This window comes from Canis lupus, chromosome 7 (assembly GCF_048164855.1).
Source record: "Canis lupus baileyi chromosome 7, mCanLup2.hap1, whole genome shotgun sequence".
NCBI lineage: Eukaryota > Metazoa > Chordata > Mammalia > Carnivora > Canidae > Canis > Canis lupus.
The window spans coordinates 14,956,583-14,973,679 of NC_132844.1; the positions used below are offsets into that span (position 1 = coordinate 14,956,583).

At 39.6% G+C, this 17,097-nt stretch overlaps 1 protein-coding gene across 1 annotated transcript; it reads left to right on the top strand.

Annotated features, from left to right (window-relative positions):
* The first annotated feature begins 469 nt into the window (after positions 1–469).
* Positions 470–16,543, top strand: COQ3 (coenzyme Q3, methyltransferase). Its single transcript, XM_072831987.1, has 7 exons — positions 470–636; positions 2,773–2,890; positions 5,672–5,824; positions 6,386–6,485; positions 7,387–7,629; positions 14,232–14,391; positions 15,678–16,543. Exons 1-7 carry the CDS (start codon positions 528–530, stop codon positions 15,896–15,898), a joined length of 1,104 nt encoding a protein of 367 aa, XP_072688088.1. The 5' UTR covers positions 470–527; the 3' UTR covers positions 15,899–16,543.
* Positions 16,544–17,097: the final 554 nt, after the last annotated feature.

The window sequence follows — 17,097 nt, forward strand, 5'->3', positions numbered from 1 at the left end:
AACAGACCTACTACATAATGTATTCCCTGCCCAGAATATTCCCAGGTTACTTGGAGAAACTGAAGTTTCAGTTTAGACTCCTCCCCTTCTATGACATTTGAGTGCCTTGAAAGGGGAAGCGATTCTACTCTTAGGAGGTGCTTCCATGCATCTGTGATTCTAAGGGTCAGTGGCCTACAGGAGTAGAAGTATCTTGGGGAGCTCTCTGCTGAATACAGAGCTACGCGAGAATAAAAGTGAACGTGGTACGAAGTAGCGGGATCCAGGACTACTTTGGCCGTGAGGCTTGAGGTGGTCGTATAGAAACAGGCATAACAGAGACTTCGGAAGTTCCTTTATGATCACAGAAACCTAGCTGCACGCGCGGTTTGAAGGACGTCGGGCCTGAGTGGAGTCCCGCGTCTCTAACCCCCATTAATGCCACCGTGGTTAGGCTGGCCCCAGGCGGTGCGCGTGGATCTCGGAACCTTTGTGTTGGGGATCTTTTGCTGGAGGGACCGGAAAAGGGGCGGGTCCCTTCTGTCACGATGTGGGGAGGCCGCAAGCTCAGCTCCTGCGGGAATCGGCTCCTAGGAGTGCTTGGGCCGAGGTCCCGGGGCGCACGAGCTCAGGCTGCTCGCTTCACCGCTCGGGCAGGTGAGTGTCGCTTCCCCGCGTCCGCGGGGTGGCGGCCGCTGCTGTGCGCAGGCGCGGGCCGGAGGGGGCCGGAGTTGAGCTGCGCTCGGGCCGCGCGAGAGCGCCACGGGGCCCGCGTCCCTCGCCGCCGCCCCTCGGCCGTCCCTCGGCCCCTCGGCCCCTCGGCCCCTCGGCCCCTCGGCCCCGGCTTCCCGGGGGGCGGCGGGGGGGCGGGGTCCTGGCCGAGGAGCGCGCGGCCGCCCGGCTCCGCCGTCTGCCCCGCGGGGCCTGCCTGGGCCCGCCCGCGCCGTCGCCGCCTCTGCCCTCTCGGCGCAAGGCTTACCTTTTTTTTTTTTTTTTTTCCAGAAAGAGTTTAACGCAGCCATACCGCTTTATTTTGTGGACTCCACAAACCCCATTGGGCAAATAAAAATCAAGAAAATAACTCTCTGACCCTGTTGCTTGTAGAAGACAGTTTGATTATTTAACTCCTAATACTAACCACAAAGTTAAGTTTGCCCTTTACGTGGAACTCCTGTAACGGGGGCTGGGTGTTAGGCCCTGGGATTTTTTTTTTTTTTTTTTTTTTTAAGATTCATTTATTTACGTTGAGAGAGAAAGCCAGAGCGAGTGTGCAAGCCCGGGGAGGGGCTTGACCCCTGGACCCGTGACCGGAGACCGAGCCCGGAGCCGGCCGCCGAGTGCCTGAGCCGCCGGGCCCAGGCGCCGGGGTTGTGAGTGCTGCCCCTGGGGTCTCTGAAAAAAATGTTAGAACTGAAATTAGGACAATGGATCCGACGGGAGACTCACAGGCCCACAAATAGAGTTGAGAATCGGTGCTGTAATAGAATGAAAACCAGTGCAGCCGACAGAAATGATCATTTAAACCCACGTGTGTCCACATGGAAAAATGATTCCATCTCCGAGATACCCCGATAGGTAGAAAAAAAAGCAAAGTAGGAGGGGAGCTTTGTGGCGTGCCCTTTTGTGTTTTTTAATTAAAAAAAAAATTAAATGATTTTTAATTTTGAAATGATTTAAGACTTGGGAGAAGTTGCAAAAATAGATCCATGGCCTTTTTTAAGTTCATTTCTGTACAAGATGTGAGACCTTGGTTTAAGGTTTCCTTTTTTGGCCTATGGTATCCAATTGTTTCAACAGCATTTATTGAAAAGACTATTTTTTCCTGCATTGAACTGCTTTTGCACCAGTGTCAAAAAAATCAGCTGGGTGAACTTTATGTTTCTGGTAATTTTCTTTGCTGTAAGGTCCACTTTGTCTAAATGTTTGTTAAACGCTCGAATGTCCAGCAGAATAACCAGTTTATAGAGCAAGTCTCTAGTAAGTGTGAACATACAGACTGGTTGAGTGATAATCTTAGGATGATATGTATATATACACACACATACATACAGTTTTTTCTTCTGTGCAAAAGGGTTTGAGCGTATGTATAAATCCATTTCATGTAGCTAACGTGACAGAATTTGAACTAGTTCTGACTAATCTCAGAATTAGTGTTGTCCTAGTTTAAAAGTTTTATTTTGAGTATCATTTTTTTTTTTTTGTAATTGTGCAGCATAATATTGGTATGGAAACGGAGGGTATGAAAAACTTTTACGTATAATTATTTTTGAAGGGATCCCTGGGTGGCGCAGCGGTTTGGCGCCTGCCTTTGGCCCAGGGCGCGATCCTGGAGACCCGGGATCGAATCCCACGTCGGGCTCCCGGTGCATGGAGCCTGCTTCTCCCTCTGCCTTTGTCTCTGCTCGCCTCTCTCTCTCGCCCTGTGACTATCATAAATTTAAAAAAAAAAAAAATATTTTTGAAAAATAAAATTGGAGAAATTTCTGATTAGAGTTAGATGGCAGACTGCAAGGCCTTTATTTTATATTTTAGAATAAAATCCAAAATTAAGGGGAAAACCCTTTTGTTTATCAATTGTAATATGAGATTGCCATGTAAAATAGTTTCTTCAATTACATGCATATCAGGAATTTATACTGTGCAGCGCTTTTTCTAGACATCTAATTTTTATTTTCGGAGGTGCCTGGCTGGCTCAGTTAGGTAGAGCATATGACTTTGGATCTTGGGGCTGTGAGTTTGAGCCCCACATAGGATGTAGAGATTACTTAACAATTTTTTTTTCAATTTATTCAGAGATTCAGTTCAATTGGACTCCACAAACAAAACCATGGGTTTTCAGTGATTACAGAATCATGTGGTTCAAATCCTATAGAATGACTTTGGCCTGCTTGAGTAGAATGAAAATTCACAGGTAAGTTTATTCGTTACTGTGGCAAATATTTACAAAATCATGTACAAGAATAGTTTAGTATCGATTATGTTAATAAACATTGTTAGTATGAAATAGCTTATGTAGTTTTATTAAGGTATCTTTTATTTATCTAAATATTCTTCCAACAACTTCTACATTTAGAAAGTCAAACTTACAGAAAAGTTGTAACACAGCAAGCACCTAGTACATACCCTTTGAATATCTATATTCAAAGGTAGCTTTTATTTTTAATGTAAGACTATTACTTGGAGAAATACTTTTGACTTCCTCATTTGTGATAAGACACAGCCAATGCAGTGCTTAAAATCATAAATGATTTGAGTACAATAAACACTATAAGGTAGATAACTATACAATTCCAGTTGGTAAGATTGAATCAAAGTAATGTCTTTTTGGCTTTTTTGTTTTGTTTAAAGATTTTATTTATTTATTCATGAGAGACACCTGGAGAGAGCCAGAGACACAGGCAGAGGGACAGCTAGGCTCCTCGCAGGGAGCCCAGTGTGGGGACTTGATCCCTGGATCGGGATCACACCCTGAGCCAAAGGCAGACGCTCAACTGCTGAGCCACCCAGGCGTTCCAAAGTAATGTCTTTTTGTATTTGTATTTTATAAACCAATTTCTAACCTTGTGAAAAATGCTTCATAGAGTTAAGGTATGAACTCTGTGCATGTGCTGCTTCTTGTAAATAAGCTAGCTCTTTTTAAAACTGGGTGTTGGGGTACCTGGGTGGCTCAGTGGTTACGAGTCTGCCTATGGCTGGGATAGGGATCCCAGGGTCCTGGGACCTGGATCGAGTCCCCCATTGGGCTACTCACAGGGAGCCTGCCTTTCCCTCTGCCTGTGTCTCTGCCTCTCTCTCTCTCTCTCTCTCTCTCTCATGAATAAATGAAAATAAAATCTTAAAAATAAAATAAAATAAAAAATCAAATTGGGTGTATGTGAAATCATTTGTAGACAACCAAGCAACCACCTACTGTTACCTATGGTATGTTAGTCATTGATTATTGAGGCTTTGCATGAAGTATGAAAAAAGACGATAATATTCATAGGATAATATTAAAGAAACATATTTAAATCTCAAAAGGATAGTAAGTAATCAATGTAGAATGCACTCTGTGTAACTAAGAAAAACACAGTAAAAATTTGAATGGCAGGGACTCCTGGTTGGCTCAGTGCTTGAGCATCTGCCTTCGGCTCAGGACATGATCCCAGGTCCCGGGATTGAGTCCCTGCGAGAAGCCTACTTCTCCCTCTGCCTGTGTCTCTACCCCTCTCTCTCTGTCTCTCATGAATAAATAAATAAAATCTTAAAAAAAGAAAAGAAAAGAAAACTTTAATGGCATTACGTATTCTAATGTAACAATCTTATCCTTTTGTACCCAAGAACTTCTGTAGGATTTTCCTGTCATATACTTTGACATGGAATTTGGCATAATGTCTGATCTGTTTAGTCCCTGCTTGATCCCATTTGATTTTTTTTTAATTTAGGTGAATTATATACTATCCTGGGCCTTCTTTATTAGATTATTCATTTGACAAATGTTTCCTGAGTACCAAGTGTGTTCCAGGAACTGTGCTAATCACTGGGAATAAAATGGTAAATGAAATAGTCCATACTTTGCCCTCATGGTGTTTAATGGGGAAACATGATCAAATTGTCACATAGCTCCATGAAGAAATACCAAGTTATATGGGAGTTAAAATAGAATATAACCCAGGTTTTGAGAGTCTGGAAGACTTCTTAGATGGCATTCTATTTAAACTAAGATCTAAAGGATGAAAAGGAATTAATTAGGTATGCCAGGAAGGAAGGGAATGTGAGAAGAATGATCCAGGTAGAGAGAACAACATATGCAAAGTATCTGAGAAATGAACAAGTGGGGTCAGTGCAAGGAAATGAAAGAAGGCCCATAGGACTGGAAAGGGGAGGATGAGGAGAGTAGTAGAAAGTACATTTGGGGAGGGAGGAAAATGGGGAACAAATAATTTAGAGCACTATAGGCCATGCTAAGGATTTTGAGGTTTTTTTTCCCCTAATATCACTAGGAAACCATGGAAGTATTTTAAGTGGGAAAATAGCATGATCATATTTATATTTTAGAACCCTCTGGATCCATTGTAGGGAACAGACTGAAGGGGGATATGGTAGGAAGCAAGCAGATGAGGGCAACAAATAGTTCAAGTAAGAGATGATGGTATCTTAGACCATGATGATAATAGAAATGAAGAGAAGATGGGGGCACTTGGGTTCAAATCCTGGCTCTACCATTTACTTAATCTCTCTAAGCCTCACTTTTCTTACCTGTGTAATAGGGATAATGATAGTACCTACCTTATAGAGTTGCCAGAATGGTTAAATAAGGTAACATATGACATATATGGAGTTCTTAAATAGTACCCGCATATAGTAAGTGCAAAATAAATGGTTACTATTACTATTTCTACTTCTGCTACTGTTGCTGTTATTATTATCCTTACTATTAGATGTGACCCAGAAGGCCAAGTTTTGAAACATTCCATTTCTATTGTAATTTACTTTGAAAGCAAATTAACTTTGTTGATGGAACTTCATTCCATCTGTGAATATATTTATTTGCTGTGTGATTATATGAGAAAACCTGGTTTTAAAGCATCAAAAATGAGCAATACATGTAGTTAGAAGCTGATACATTGTTAATTAGAATATACATAATAGATCTTATGTGACATTTTTTAAAATGTCTGTTTTTGCCTGGCTCTTCACTTTGACCTCTTAGGTACCCTTGGACAAGACTATACAGTACTTCTCAAACTACTGTAGACAGCAACGAGATAAAAACATTCCTGGCCCTGGCTCATAGGTGGTGGGATGAACAAGGAGTATATGCACCTCTTCATTCTATGAATGACCTGAGGGTGCCATTTATTAGGTAACATTCTGGAAGCTCTAAGTCTTTTAAAATGCAATTCTTAGGGACGCCTGGGTGGCTCAGCTGTTTGGCGCCTGCCTTCAGCCCAGGGCATGATCCTGGAGACCCAGGATTGAATCTTGCGTCGGGCTCCTGCATGGAACCTGCTTCTCTCTCTCTCTGCCTCTCTCTCTCTCTGTGCCTTTCATGAATAAATAAATAAAATCTTAAAAAAATAATAAAATAAAATGCAAATCTTGGGGGTGCCTGGGTGGCTCAGTCAGTTAAGTGTCTGCCTTCAGCTCAGGTCATGATCTCAGGCTCCTGGGATCAAGCGCCTGCCATCACCCACTACCCTGTGTAGGTCTCCCTGCCCAGGGGGGAGACTGCTTCTCCCCCTCCCTCTGCCTCTCCTTCTACTTGTGCATGCTCTCTTTCTCTCTCTCTCTCAAATAATAAATAAAATCTTAAAAAAAATAAAATAAAATGAGAATTTAATATATCCTTGAAAACTGTACGCTTTTAAGATCTTATTAGCAAAATTAATAATTTGTTTTTATATGTTTTGGATTTTTAAAAAAGAGACAATCTTTTAAAAACAGTTGCTCATCACCAGCCAGGAAAACCTTTGTCTGGGATGAAGATACTTGACGTTGGCTGTGGTGGTGGATTGTTAACTGAAGTAAGTGGTTTACAATTTTTAGGTGGCTTACAATTTTTTTGCCATTTTTTAACTGGTAAAATAATTGAGAAATGTAGGCTTATGATTCATTTAACATTTTAACAAATAGTATTGTTTATTTTTAAAAAGAGAAATGCACAACGTTCTTAATGTTTTTACCATCATAAAACTAATATATGCTTTTTACTTTCTTAAAAAATATATAGAAATTTCAGAAAATCACAGGAAGGAGGATTTTTTTGGTGTTTTTTTGTTTTTTGTTTGTTTTTGCAGAAAATTGAGCACTGATCTTTCAAATAGCTTTGGAAATTTTGTTGTCTCTTCTAAGAGATTAGTCAGTTTCCACTGGTTTAAATGCAATGATAAGCTATTCTTTTGTACTTGCTTTGGTATCAAAACCTAACAGAGTATTGCCTGCTTGTGGTGCTCTCCCCTTCTTAGGTGCTTTGGACTGCTTGGAAGAATACTAATTCACCCCTATAAAAAGATACTTGCCTCAACTTGTATGAGGCAAACTTGTATTTAGGCCCTGCAGCTCTCTTTTGTAGTCTTCTATCAACACAATAACTTTTGTGCACTTTAAGTATGTTAATAATCTACTATGTGCATGTAAATGTACTATAGGATATAGAACTCTCCTCCCCCGCTGTTCTCAAATAGTTCTTCATAAGTTTTTTGTTGTTGTGACTATTGTTCACTCTTAAGCTTTTTATTATGGTAATTGTCAAATGTGTACAAACTATATAAAATGGTCTAATGAACTTCCATGTACTCATAAATAATCTCCAGTAATTAGTTCCTCACGATTGAGCTTGTTTCCTTTTTGATAAGTTCTTTATTGCTAGCATGTATTCTGTTTTCTTCTTGAAGATAATAGCTTTTTTTTTTTTTATCCAATTAGCCTCTAGGGCGGCTTGGAGCTTCAGTTATTGGAATCGATCCTGTGGATGAGAACATTAAGACAGCACAGCACCATAAATCATTTGATCCAGTCCTAGATAAGAGAATAGAGTACAGAGCGTGTTCTCTGGAAGAGATTGTGCAAGAGACAGCAGAAACATTTGATGCCGTTGTAGCTTCCGAAGTTGTAGAACATGTGATTGATCTAGAAACATTTATACAGTGCTGCTGTGAAGTGTTAAAAGTAAGCCTTACTTGGTTTTACTTGTTTGTCTTTTCTTTTGAGTGTGTGTATGTATCCATAGAAATAAGTTTTATAATACTTGAAACCAGGAAGCTAGGATTAGGGGATAGCATCTCTGCTGGAGATTACATTTGCTTCTCAGCTTGCACTCAATACTGGGATTTTTCCAGATACAGTATCCTGATATCCCAGAATCTTGAAAAGTGTTGGTGCTGAACATAATTACAAACAATGGAATTAAAGCTTTTTTTCATTGGTATACTCTGGATTAAGTTCCTAATAGATATTGAATGACAGTTACTAAGAAATTGATTTGGATTGATACTTAAAAAACAAAAAACATTTTTAATTTATATAAATTGATTTAGATAACATTTCTTAAGTAACTCTGTATGTGATATATATAACAGCTTTCAGCTTATAAAGGAATATTTCATATATATGATCTCATTGATTTTCTGTACCACCAGATAAGGAAGGTAAGCAGGTACTGTTGTGACCAACTTGGACCAAAAGAGATCAGAATTTGAGAGCTGTCAAAGGTCACTTAGCCAGTTTTTTTTTTTTTAAGATTTTATTTATTTATTCATGAGAGACACAGAGAGAGAGAGGCAGAGACACAGAGAGAAGGAGAGCAGGCTCCATGCAGGGAGCCTGAAGTGGGACTCGATCCTGGACTCAGGAATCATGCCTTGAGCCCAACGCAGATGCTCTACTGCTGAGCCAGCCAGGCATCCCATGGCCTTTTTATTTGTTGGGTTGTTTTTTCTTTTCTTTTCTTTTCTTTTCTTTTCTTTTCTTTTCTTTTCTTTTCTTTTCTTTTCTTTTCTTTTCTTTTCTTTTCTTTTCTTTCTTTCTTTCTTTCTTTTTTTTTTTTTTTTTAAGATTTATTGATTTATTTGAGAGAGAGAGGTGAGGGGACAGAGGCAGAGGGAGAGAAAGTCTTAAACAGAGACCTTGCTGAGTGGGGAGGGCCACACGAGGCTCAATCCCATGACCCTGAGATTGTAACCTGAGCTGAAACCAAGAGTTGGACTCTTAACTAACTGCACCATGTGGGCACCCCCTTTTTTGTTTTCTTTAATTGAAGTATAGTTGGCATACAATATTATATGAGTTTTAGGTGTACAACATGTGATTCGACAATTATAGACATTACAAAATGCTCATCACAATAAGTGTACTTACCATCTGTCACCCTAAAAAGGTATTACAATATTGCTAACCACATTCCCTATGCTGTATTTTTCATCTTCATGACTTACTTGTTCTATAACTGGAAATTTATACCTCATAGTTCCCTTTACCTATTTTGCCTATCTCCCCCCTCTCCTCTAGCAATCCCAGTTTGCTCTCTGTATTTATGAGTGTGTTTCTAGTTTTTGTTTGTTCACTTGTTTTGTTTTTTAGATTTCACATGTAAGTGAAATCATATAGTATTTGTCTTTCTATCTGATTTATTTCACTGAGCATAATACCTTCTAGGTCCATCCATGTTGTTGCAAAGGTCAAGATCTCATTCTTTTTTTTAAAGCTAAGTAATAATTCATTGTATATATCTACCGTATCTTCTTTATGTATTCATGTATTGATGGACATCTAGGTTGCTTCCATATCTTGGCTATTGTAGATAATGCTGCAGTAAACATAGAGGTGCATGTATCTTTTTTTTTTAACCCCCTCTCCCATCTGTGAGGTGCATACATCTTTTCGAATTAATGTTTGTTTTCTTCAAGTAAATACCCAGAAATGGAATTACTGGATTCTATGGTATTTCTATTTTAATTTTTTAAGGAGCATCCATATTGTTTTCCATAGTGGCTGCACCAGTTAACATTCTCACCAACAGTGCACAAGGGTTCCTTTTTCTCCACATCCTCACAAACACTGGTTATTTCTTATGTTTTTGATTTTAGCCATTCTGACATGTATGAGATGAAATTTCATTGTGATTCTGATTTACATTTCCCTGGTGATCAGCGATGTTCAGCATCTTTTCATATGTCTATTGTCCAACTTAGCTGCTTTCTACTACCCTGTCTTCCAGATTACTGGCTGACCTATTCTTCTGCATCTTCTAATTTGCTGTTGATTTCTTCTTGTGTATTTTTCATTTCAGTTATTGTATTCTTCATCTCTGATTGGTTCTTTTTTATGTTTTTTTCTCTCTTTCTTGATTTGAACTCTGAGTTCATCCACTCTTTTCTCAAATCTGATGCACATCTTTATTGCCATCACTTTGAGCTCCTTATCAGATAGATTGCTTATCTCCATTGTTTGTATTTTTCTGAAATTTTGGCTTGTTCTTTCATTTGGAACTTTTTTTTTTTTTTTTTAATTCATGAGAGACACACAAAGAAAGAGAGAGGCAGAGACATAGGCAGGGAGAGAAGCAGGCTCCATGCAGGGAGTCTGATGTGGGACTTGATCCTGGCACTCCAGGATCACACCCTGGGCTGGAGGCAGGCGCTTAACCTCTGAGCCACCCAGGCATCCCGAACATATTTTTCTATCTCCTCACTTTCTGTGTTTGTTTCCATGTATTAGGTATGTCAGGTATGTATCCTGGTCTTGAAAGTAGTGGCCTTGTGTCAAAAAGGCATCATGTGGGCCTTGTAGTGCCTTCCTCCAATTACCAGAAGCAGACATTCTGGGGGTGTCCCCTGTATGGGCTATGTGCGGCCTCAGGTTGTGACTGGGCTATAACTCTGTGCAAGCACTGTAGGTAGAGCTGATCCTCAGCCCAGCTGTGCACAATGACCAGCTGTGACTTCTGCAGATCTACTGGGATGCAGAGCTGGTTTCCAGGCAGGCTGGCTTGAGTGGCTCAGCGGCAGTTGGTACCCACAAGCTGGTGTGTGGGGCTGCCCATCCTCTCTCCAGAGAAGGAATTTCTTTGGAGGGGCCCCAGTCCTGGCTGGGGATGCCACTAGATGTGGTGGGGCAGTAGTTGTTTTGGGAGAATACTGATCTGACCAAGGCTGCCTCCTGGGTGTGGCAGAGTGGGAGTTACTTTAGATCGGCACTCTCCAGGGCAGGGGGGTCCACAGGGGAATGCCAGAGTAGGGTGAGTAGTGCTAGCTAGATAGATGGAGAATGTCAGAACTAGTTCCATAAGAATCAGGCCAGCTAGGCTGAAGGAGGGCAAGAAAAATTTGTCCCCCAGTATTTCCATTCCTGAAGAAAGCTTCTTGCAGATTCCTGCCTTTCCAACACATGCCCTAAAATTAGTCAGTAAATCTCCTTCATGTATAACCCTGGTGCTTTTCAAACTGCTGACTCTGTGCTGAATGTCAGCCTGAGTGAGGTATTGTGCTAGTCCTTTAAGAGTAGAGTCTTGGTTTCCATAGCCTTCTGGCCCCTCTGAATTTCAAAGCTGACATTATGGGAGCTCATCTTCCCAGTGCTGGTCCCTGGGACCAGGGGTACCCAAAGTGGGGCTTGAACCCCTGGCTCCTCAGGGTGGACCTCTGTGCCTGTGATATCCCTCCCAATTATAGGTTGCTGTGCCAGGGGTTTGGTTCCCTACCAAATCCCTGCCCCTTCTGCCTTTCTCAGTGTGGCTTTTGCTGTCTTTAGTCATGGAAGATATGTAGTTATTGCCTTGTGTGTCCATGGGAGGAGGTGAGCTCCAACTTTACCATCTTCTCCCAAGAATCCAGAGGTCACTTGGTCTTTATGTCAAAGTTCAGTGGACACCTAAGTGGGACTTAAGTTCAAATCTGTAGATTCCAAGTCTGATTCTTCCCATTATATGATTATGCTTACATAATTTGCCACAAATGTAGTCCTCTGAAGGTGATTCCAATTTTTTTTTTTAATAAGTCCCTTAAAATGTTGTTGTTGTTGTTGTTACTATATTGACTCTGTTGTTAATGGAGGTAACACCCTAAGGTCAAGAGCTAAAAGGATGAAATGCTTAGCCCTTACCTAAATAGAATTTTTAGAAATACTTTTTTATGTAAGTTTAGTTTTAGAGAAGATTACAAAGATAGTACAGAATGTTCCCATCTATCCTTCCCCCAGTTTCTCCTACTGTTAACATTTCACACAATAAGGATAGGAGCTAGGGTGAGGCGAGTGAGGCACGTCGGGCACAAAATGGAAGGAGACACTCAAGCTGAGGTGCCAGCCCTGCATTTGCACACTCCAGAAAGTGAGTGCATCCTTCCATATTGTTCCATAGGCACCTCACCTGCCTCACCAGAGTCCTAGACTTCTATGTAACCTAGACTTCTATGTAACCCATTGTACATTTCTCGAAATTGAGAAATTAACATTGACATCATACCTTTTTTTTTAAAGATTTATTTATTCAGGGATCCCTGGGTGGCGCAGCGGTTTGGCACCTGCCTTTGGCCCAGGGCGCGATCCTAGAGACCCGAGATCGAATCCCACGTCGGGCTCCCGGTGCATGGAGCCTGCTTCTCCCTCTGCCTATGTCTCTGCCTCCCTCTCTTTCTCTCTCTGTGACTATCATAGATAAATAAAAATTAAAAAAAAAAAGATTTATTTATTCATTTGCCAGAGAAAGCACTAGCACAAGTAGGCAGAAGGAGAGGGAGAAGCAGGCCCTCTGCCAAGCAGAGATCCCAACATTGGGCTCGATCCTAGAACCCTAGGATCATGACCTGAGCCAAAGGCAGATGCCCAACTGACTGAGCCACCCAGGCGCCTTGACATCATACTATTAACTATACTACAGACCTTGTTAAATTTCATTAGTGTTTCTACTAATGTCATTTTTCTGGTCAGGATCCAGCCCTGGATTCTGTGTTGGATTTAGTTGCTGTGTCTTCTTAGTTTCCTTCAGTATGTAATAGTTTCTTGGTGTTTCCTCTTAAATGAGTTTTACTAGGCTTATCTTCTATTTTCCAAGCAAAACCCCTTAATCGTTACTTTTTGTGTTGTGTGTCAGTCAGTATGTATGAATGGAGGTTCTTTCACACATATTAGGAATGCTGGCATTGTGGAATTTAAAACTAATTTTGCATTTATGGAAAGCCTTTTAAGAAAATGACCATTGCTTATCACTGTTTCCATAGACTAAGATTCCGTAGGCCATAGATTAGATATTCATTTTTTTTTTAAAGATTTTATTTATTTATTCATGAGAGACACACAGAGAGAGGCAGAGACATAGGCAGAGGGAGAAGCAGGCTCCCCACAGGGAGCCCAATGCAGAACCAATTCCAGAACTCCGAGATCACTACCTGGGAGAAGGCAGACGCTCAACCACTGAGCCACCCAGGCATCCCTATATTTCAGTTTATTTATTTTTTACTTATTTTTTATTTTTTAAAAGATTTTCTTTATTTATTTATTCACGACAGACACACAGAGAGAGAGAGGCAGAGACACAGGCAGAGGTTAGAAGCAGGCTCCATGCAGGGAGCCTGATGTGGGACTCGATCTTGGGTCTCCAGGATCATACCCAGGGCTGAAGGCGGCGCTAAACTGCTGGACCACCGGGGCTGCCCTATATTTCAGTTTATAATTTAAGGGCACATTATAGCATTTCAGGGTCTCCTCTTTTTTTTTTCTTTGGTTTTGGGGTGATATTTGAGATATATTCTCTCTGTATATACACACATACACATATAGGTAATAATTAGAAGGAATTTTTGGCATTTTATCCCCATCAAGGTAATGAGAATATGTAGAAGAGGGAACAGACATTAATCTTTGTCATTTGTGGGAGTAAATATAGGAAACACCATAAATACAGCCACTAAAACCTGGCAGACTCAGAGTGCCTGAGTGGCTCAGTTGACTGAGCATCTGACTCTTAGTTTTGACTCGGGTCATGATCTCAGTCTTGAGATCTCAGTCTTGAGATTGAGCTCGGGAGACCCAGCTCTGCACTCAGTGGGGAGCTAGCCGGAAATTCTCTCTCTCTCCGACCCCTATACCTTTCCCTCCACTTGTGCTAGCACTCCCGAGTGCATATTCTCTCTCTCTCTCTCTCTCTCTCTCTCTCTCATATAATAAATAAATCTTAAAAAAAAAAAAAGAGCCCAAAGAGTCCCATAAATGGTCTGTATTCATCTAAGGGTTTATCTTGATGTTTTCATATTCTTTATACTAATGAAATCAAAACAAAACAAAACAGTCCCACCTCAATCATTAATGTTTTTGTCAGAGAACACTTATTGGCATTACTCACCTATACAAGATGTGGCACTGTCTGCTGTACAGAACAAGTTAGACTCCGCATCCAAAGAGAAAACAGTGTTGACACATTAGACTGTAAATGTGGACATGTAACATGGAAGTGTGGCCTGATCTCATTCCTATATTTTTATTATAAAGTATTTGTTATGTACAAAAGAAAGTACATAATATGTCACAGCTTGATTTTAAGAGTTCTAAGCTCTGTTGAATAAACCCAGTGAATACATCTGTAGTAGACTACCTTTAATAATGCATTTCCCAAAAGAAAAAAGTATTTTGGTAAATTATACTTTATTTATATTTATGCATCTTAATTGCAGTTAAATTATTTGGAAGGAAGGAAGGGGGTGGGGGAAGCCAAGGCTTTACCTAACTGATACTCGTGACATCTAAAATGGTACTTCTCTCCATATATATATATTTTTTAGCCTGGTGGTTCTTTATTCATTACTACAATCAACAAAACACAGCTGTCTTACGCCTTGGGAATTGTTTTTGCAGAGCAAATTGCAGGTATTGTACCAAAAGGTACTCATACATGGGAGAAGTTTATTTCACCTGAAAAGCTAGAGAGCATTCTGGAATCAAGTAAGTATTAAGAATTTTTTCCGGTTTTCAAGGCTTTAGCAAACTTTTAATGTATCTATAATTATTAATCACACAACCTGGCACTGAATTAAATGGGCCTATTCTCTGGATGTTGGTTTCATCTCTCAAATAGATCACAAACTCCTTGAAGTTAGGATTAAGTATTAAACACCACATGTCTCTCACCTGTGGCACCTAACCTAGGGCCAAGCAAATCACAGATGATCAGTGAATACTTTTTGGCTGCTTAGTCCTCATCTGTTAGAGGATGAAGTACAAGTGTCTATTACTTACTCATCCTCAGTTTGTCCTGTTGATACCCTGCGGGTATCAGCTTATTATATATATATATATTTTTCTGATTCCTCCATACTCAGGTATACTTTGAACTTCCTTGTCTCCTTTTATGTCTTTTGTGCTACTTATAGCATGCTTTATATTATGGTTCTTCTGGTGTTTTTAAGCCCCTTTCTGGCCTGTAAGCTCTTTGGAGGAAAACTGTACTCCCTGCAGTGCCTATCCCTGCTTTACACATTGTGAGCTCTTGATTTATATGTTGAATTCCTGTCAAGTAAAAACATTTAGTTGATTTTTGGTATTCCTGCTGAGTACTTAACTCTTGTATGTCTCAGGCTTTTTGTTCATATAACAGTATATCAGTAAACTTGATTTGGAATATTGGAGTATTGTCAATCATATCAATATAAGAAGTTCTAAAGATTTCTGCAAATAAATATTATTGAAAACAGAGTAGAAAAAAGTATTGTAAAGATGCTGTATAGGAACAATCACTTGCTGAAAGATATTTTCTTTTTTTTTTTTTTTTTTTTTTTTTTTTTTTAAAGGTTTAAACAATTTATTGTGCCCCAAAAAGGCCGGCGGGATGAAGGGAAGGCCGCGCGGGCCGTGAAAGATATTTTCTAATAAAAGCTTATGTTTCTTAAGTACTTTAACCAAATTCCAAGCATTGTGCTACTTTATACACATATCTCATATAATTCTAACAACTCTAGGACTATATGTTCCTTACATGACAGAAAATTAAGACTCAGAAATGTTAAGTGACTTCCCTAGGGTCACCATCTAATAGGTGCCAGTCTGGAATTTGAACCCAAGCAGTTGGCTTTAGAGTTTATGTTCTGTGCTACAGTGAAGAATGATTTGTACTTGGTTACAAAGTATTTTTTCCCATTGAGTTTAGGGCTCCTTTTTAGAGTCACATTAGAATCTTGGCATTTGGAAGGCAATTACTTATTAAATCTACCCCTTCTGATTGCTTTTTTCAGATGGTCTATCAGTTCAAACTGTGACAGGAATGCTCTACAACCCCCTCTCAGGTTACTGGCATTGGAGTGAAAATACCAGCCTTAACTATGCAGCTCACGCTGTGAAATCCAAGGCACAGGAACACCCAGTACCTGCTGAGTTTGTTTTTAAGGGGGAAACAGAAGAGCTCAGAGACAAAGACTCCACCAACCCAGGTGTACAGGAAGAGTTGAAGAAATGAATTGTTTCCAAGGACTGCATAATACTGCTTGTCTGATGTTTACATATGTAAAAAATATACAATTTATCTTTTGCGAGTGGAGCGTGAAGAAAAGAAGTCCAACCAAAAGGGCTAAAACCTTGGGCAAAACTTTATTTCGTTTAATACCCACTTTCAAGGGATTATTCTATGGATAAAAAGTTTTGGCAAGGTATTGTGTAATCTAGGCATCTAAATTCCTCAGCCTTTGTTATATAAATAGGGAATGCATATTTGACTTCACTTTACAGATTATATATATTCATCCAGCATGTACGCACATACATTTATGCCGTAATGTGTTTTAATTTAAAGGAATCTGCATTATCTATGCTCTTTATCGAGTTTTAGCCAAAGGCAGTTATGCTTCTGGCTTATGAAAACCAAATATAATTTTATGCCACTTATATTTGGGAAGATAAAATGTATTTTTTCCTTTAAGTTTTAGTTTGTTGGAAAGCAAATGGATTGTTAAATATATGCTGCATTTGGATTCAAACATTAAAATCAAGAAGTTCGGATTATGTTGGACATATTTCTATACAGTTCCATAAATGTTTTATTGTGACTTTTTTTTTTAAGTAGAGAGGACTTTTTAAAACTCAATTAAAAATTCAGTTATGGAAATTTTCTTCTTTGGCTAACATTTTTATAATTGAAGGGACTGACTTGAAATGTATTTTTATGCTTCTTGAAGTATGTGGGTCTCTGGCTTTTTCTGAAAGTCCAGATGCTCTATATGAAGACATTCATAGAGGCTGTTGACCCAGTGTGACAAACATGGGTTGGATGCATATGACCCAGATAGAAGGTCAGCTTTTTACTTACTCTCGTTTTTCACTTTTACGCTCACTTTTTCTATATTCCTTTGTCAGTATCTGTTAGATTTAGCTCCTCAGGCAAACACTTTCTAGCTACCTTAGCTTAATATTTGCTTGTTCTCAGCAGCATTTCAGGGAAGGAAACTGAAATTTAAAGAATAAAAATAATTTTAACTTCACTTGCTATTTTGTAACTAGGGTGTTAAAAATTAGGAGCTTCCATTGGCCTCCATTTAACAGTTCAATTCTTAGTCCAAATTCTAGTAGTTCTATCTATCAGGAAAAAAAAAGTATTGGTATACAAGATTAAGAACAATGTAATGGAATTGATTAAAAAGCAGTTCCCCAAACAAGTACATT

Coding starts and splice junctions, on each gene's coding strand:
- COQ3 (XM_072831987.1), top strand. CDS start 528: ATGTGGGGAGGCCGCAAGCTCAGCTCCTGCGGGAATCGGCTCCTAGGA. Junction 637..2,772: donor TCGCTTCACCGCTCGGGCAG/GTGAGTGTCGCT, acceptor CAATTTATTCAG/AGATTCAGTTCAATTGGACT. Junction 5,825..6,385: donor CTGAGGGTGCCATTTATTAG/GTAACATTCTGG, acceptor TTTTTAAAAAAG/AGACAATCTTTTAAAAACAG.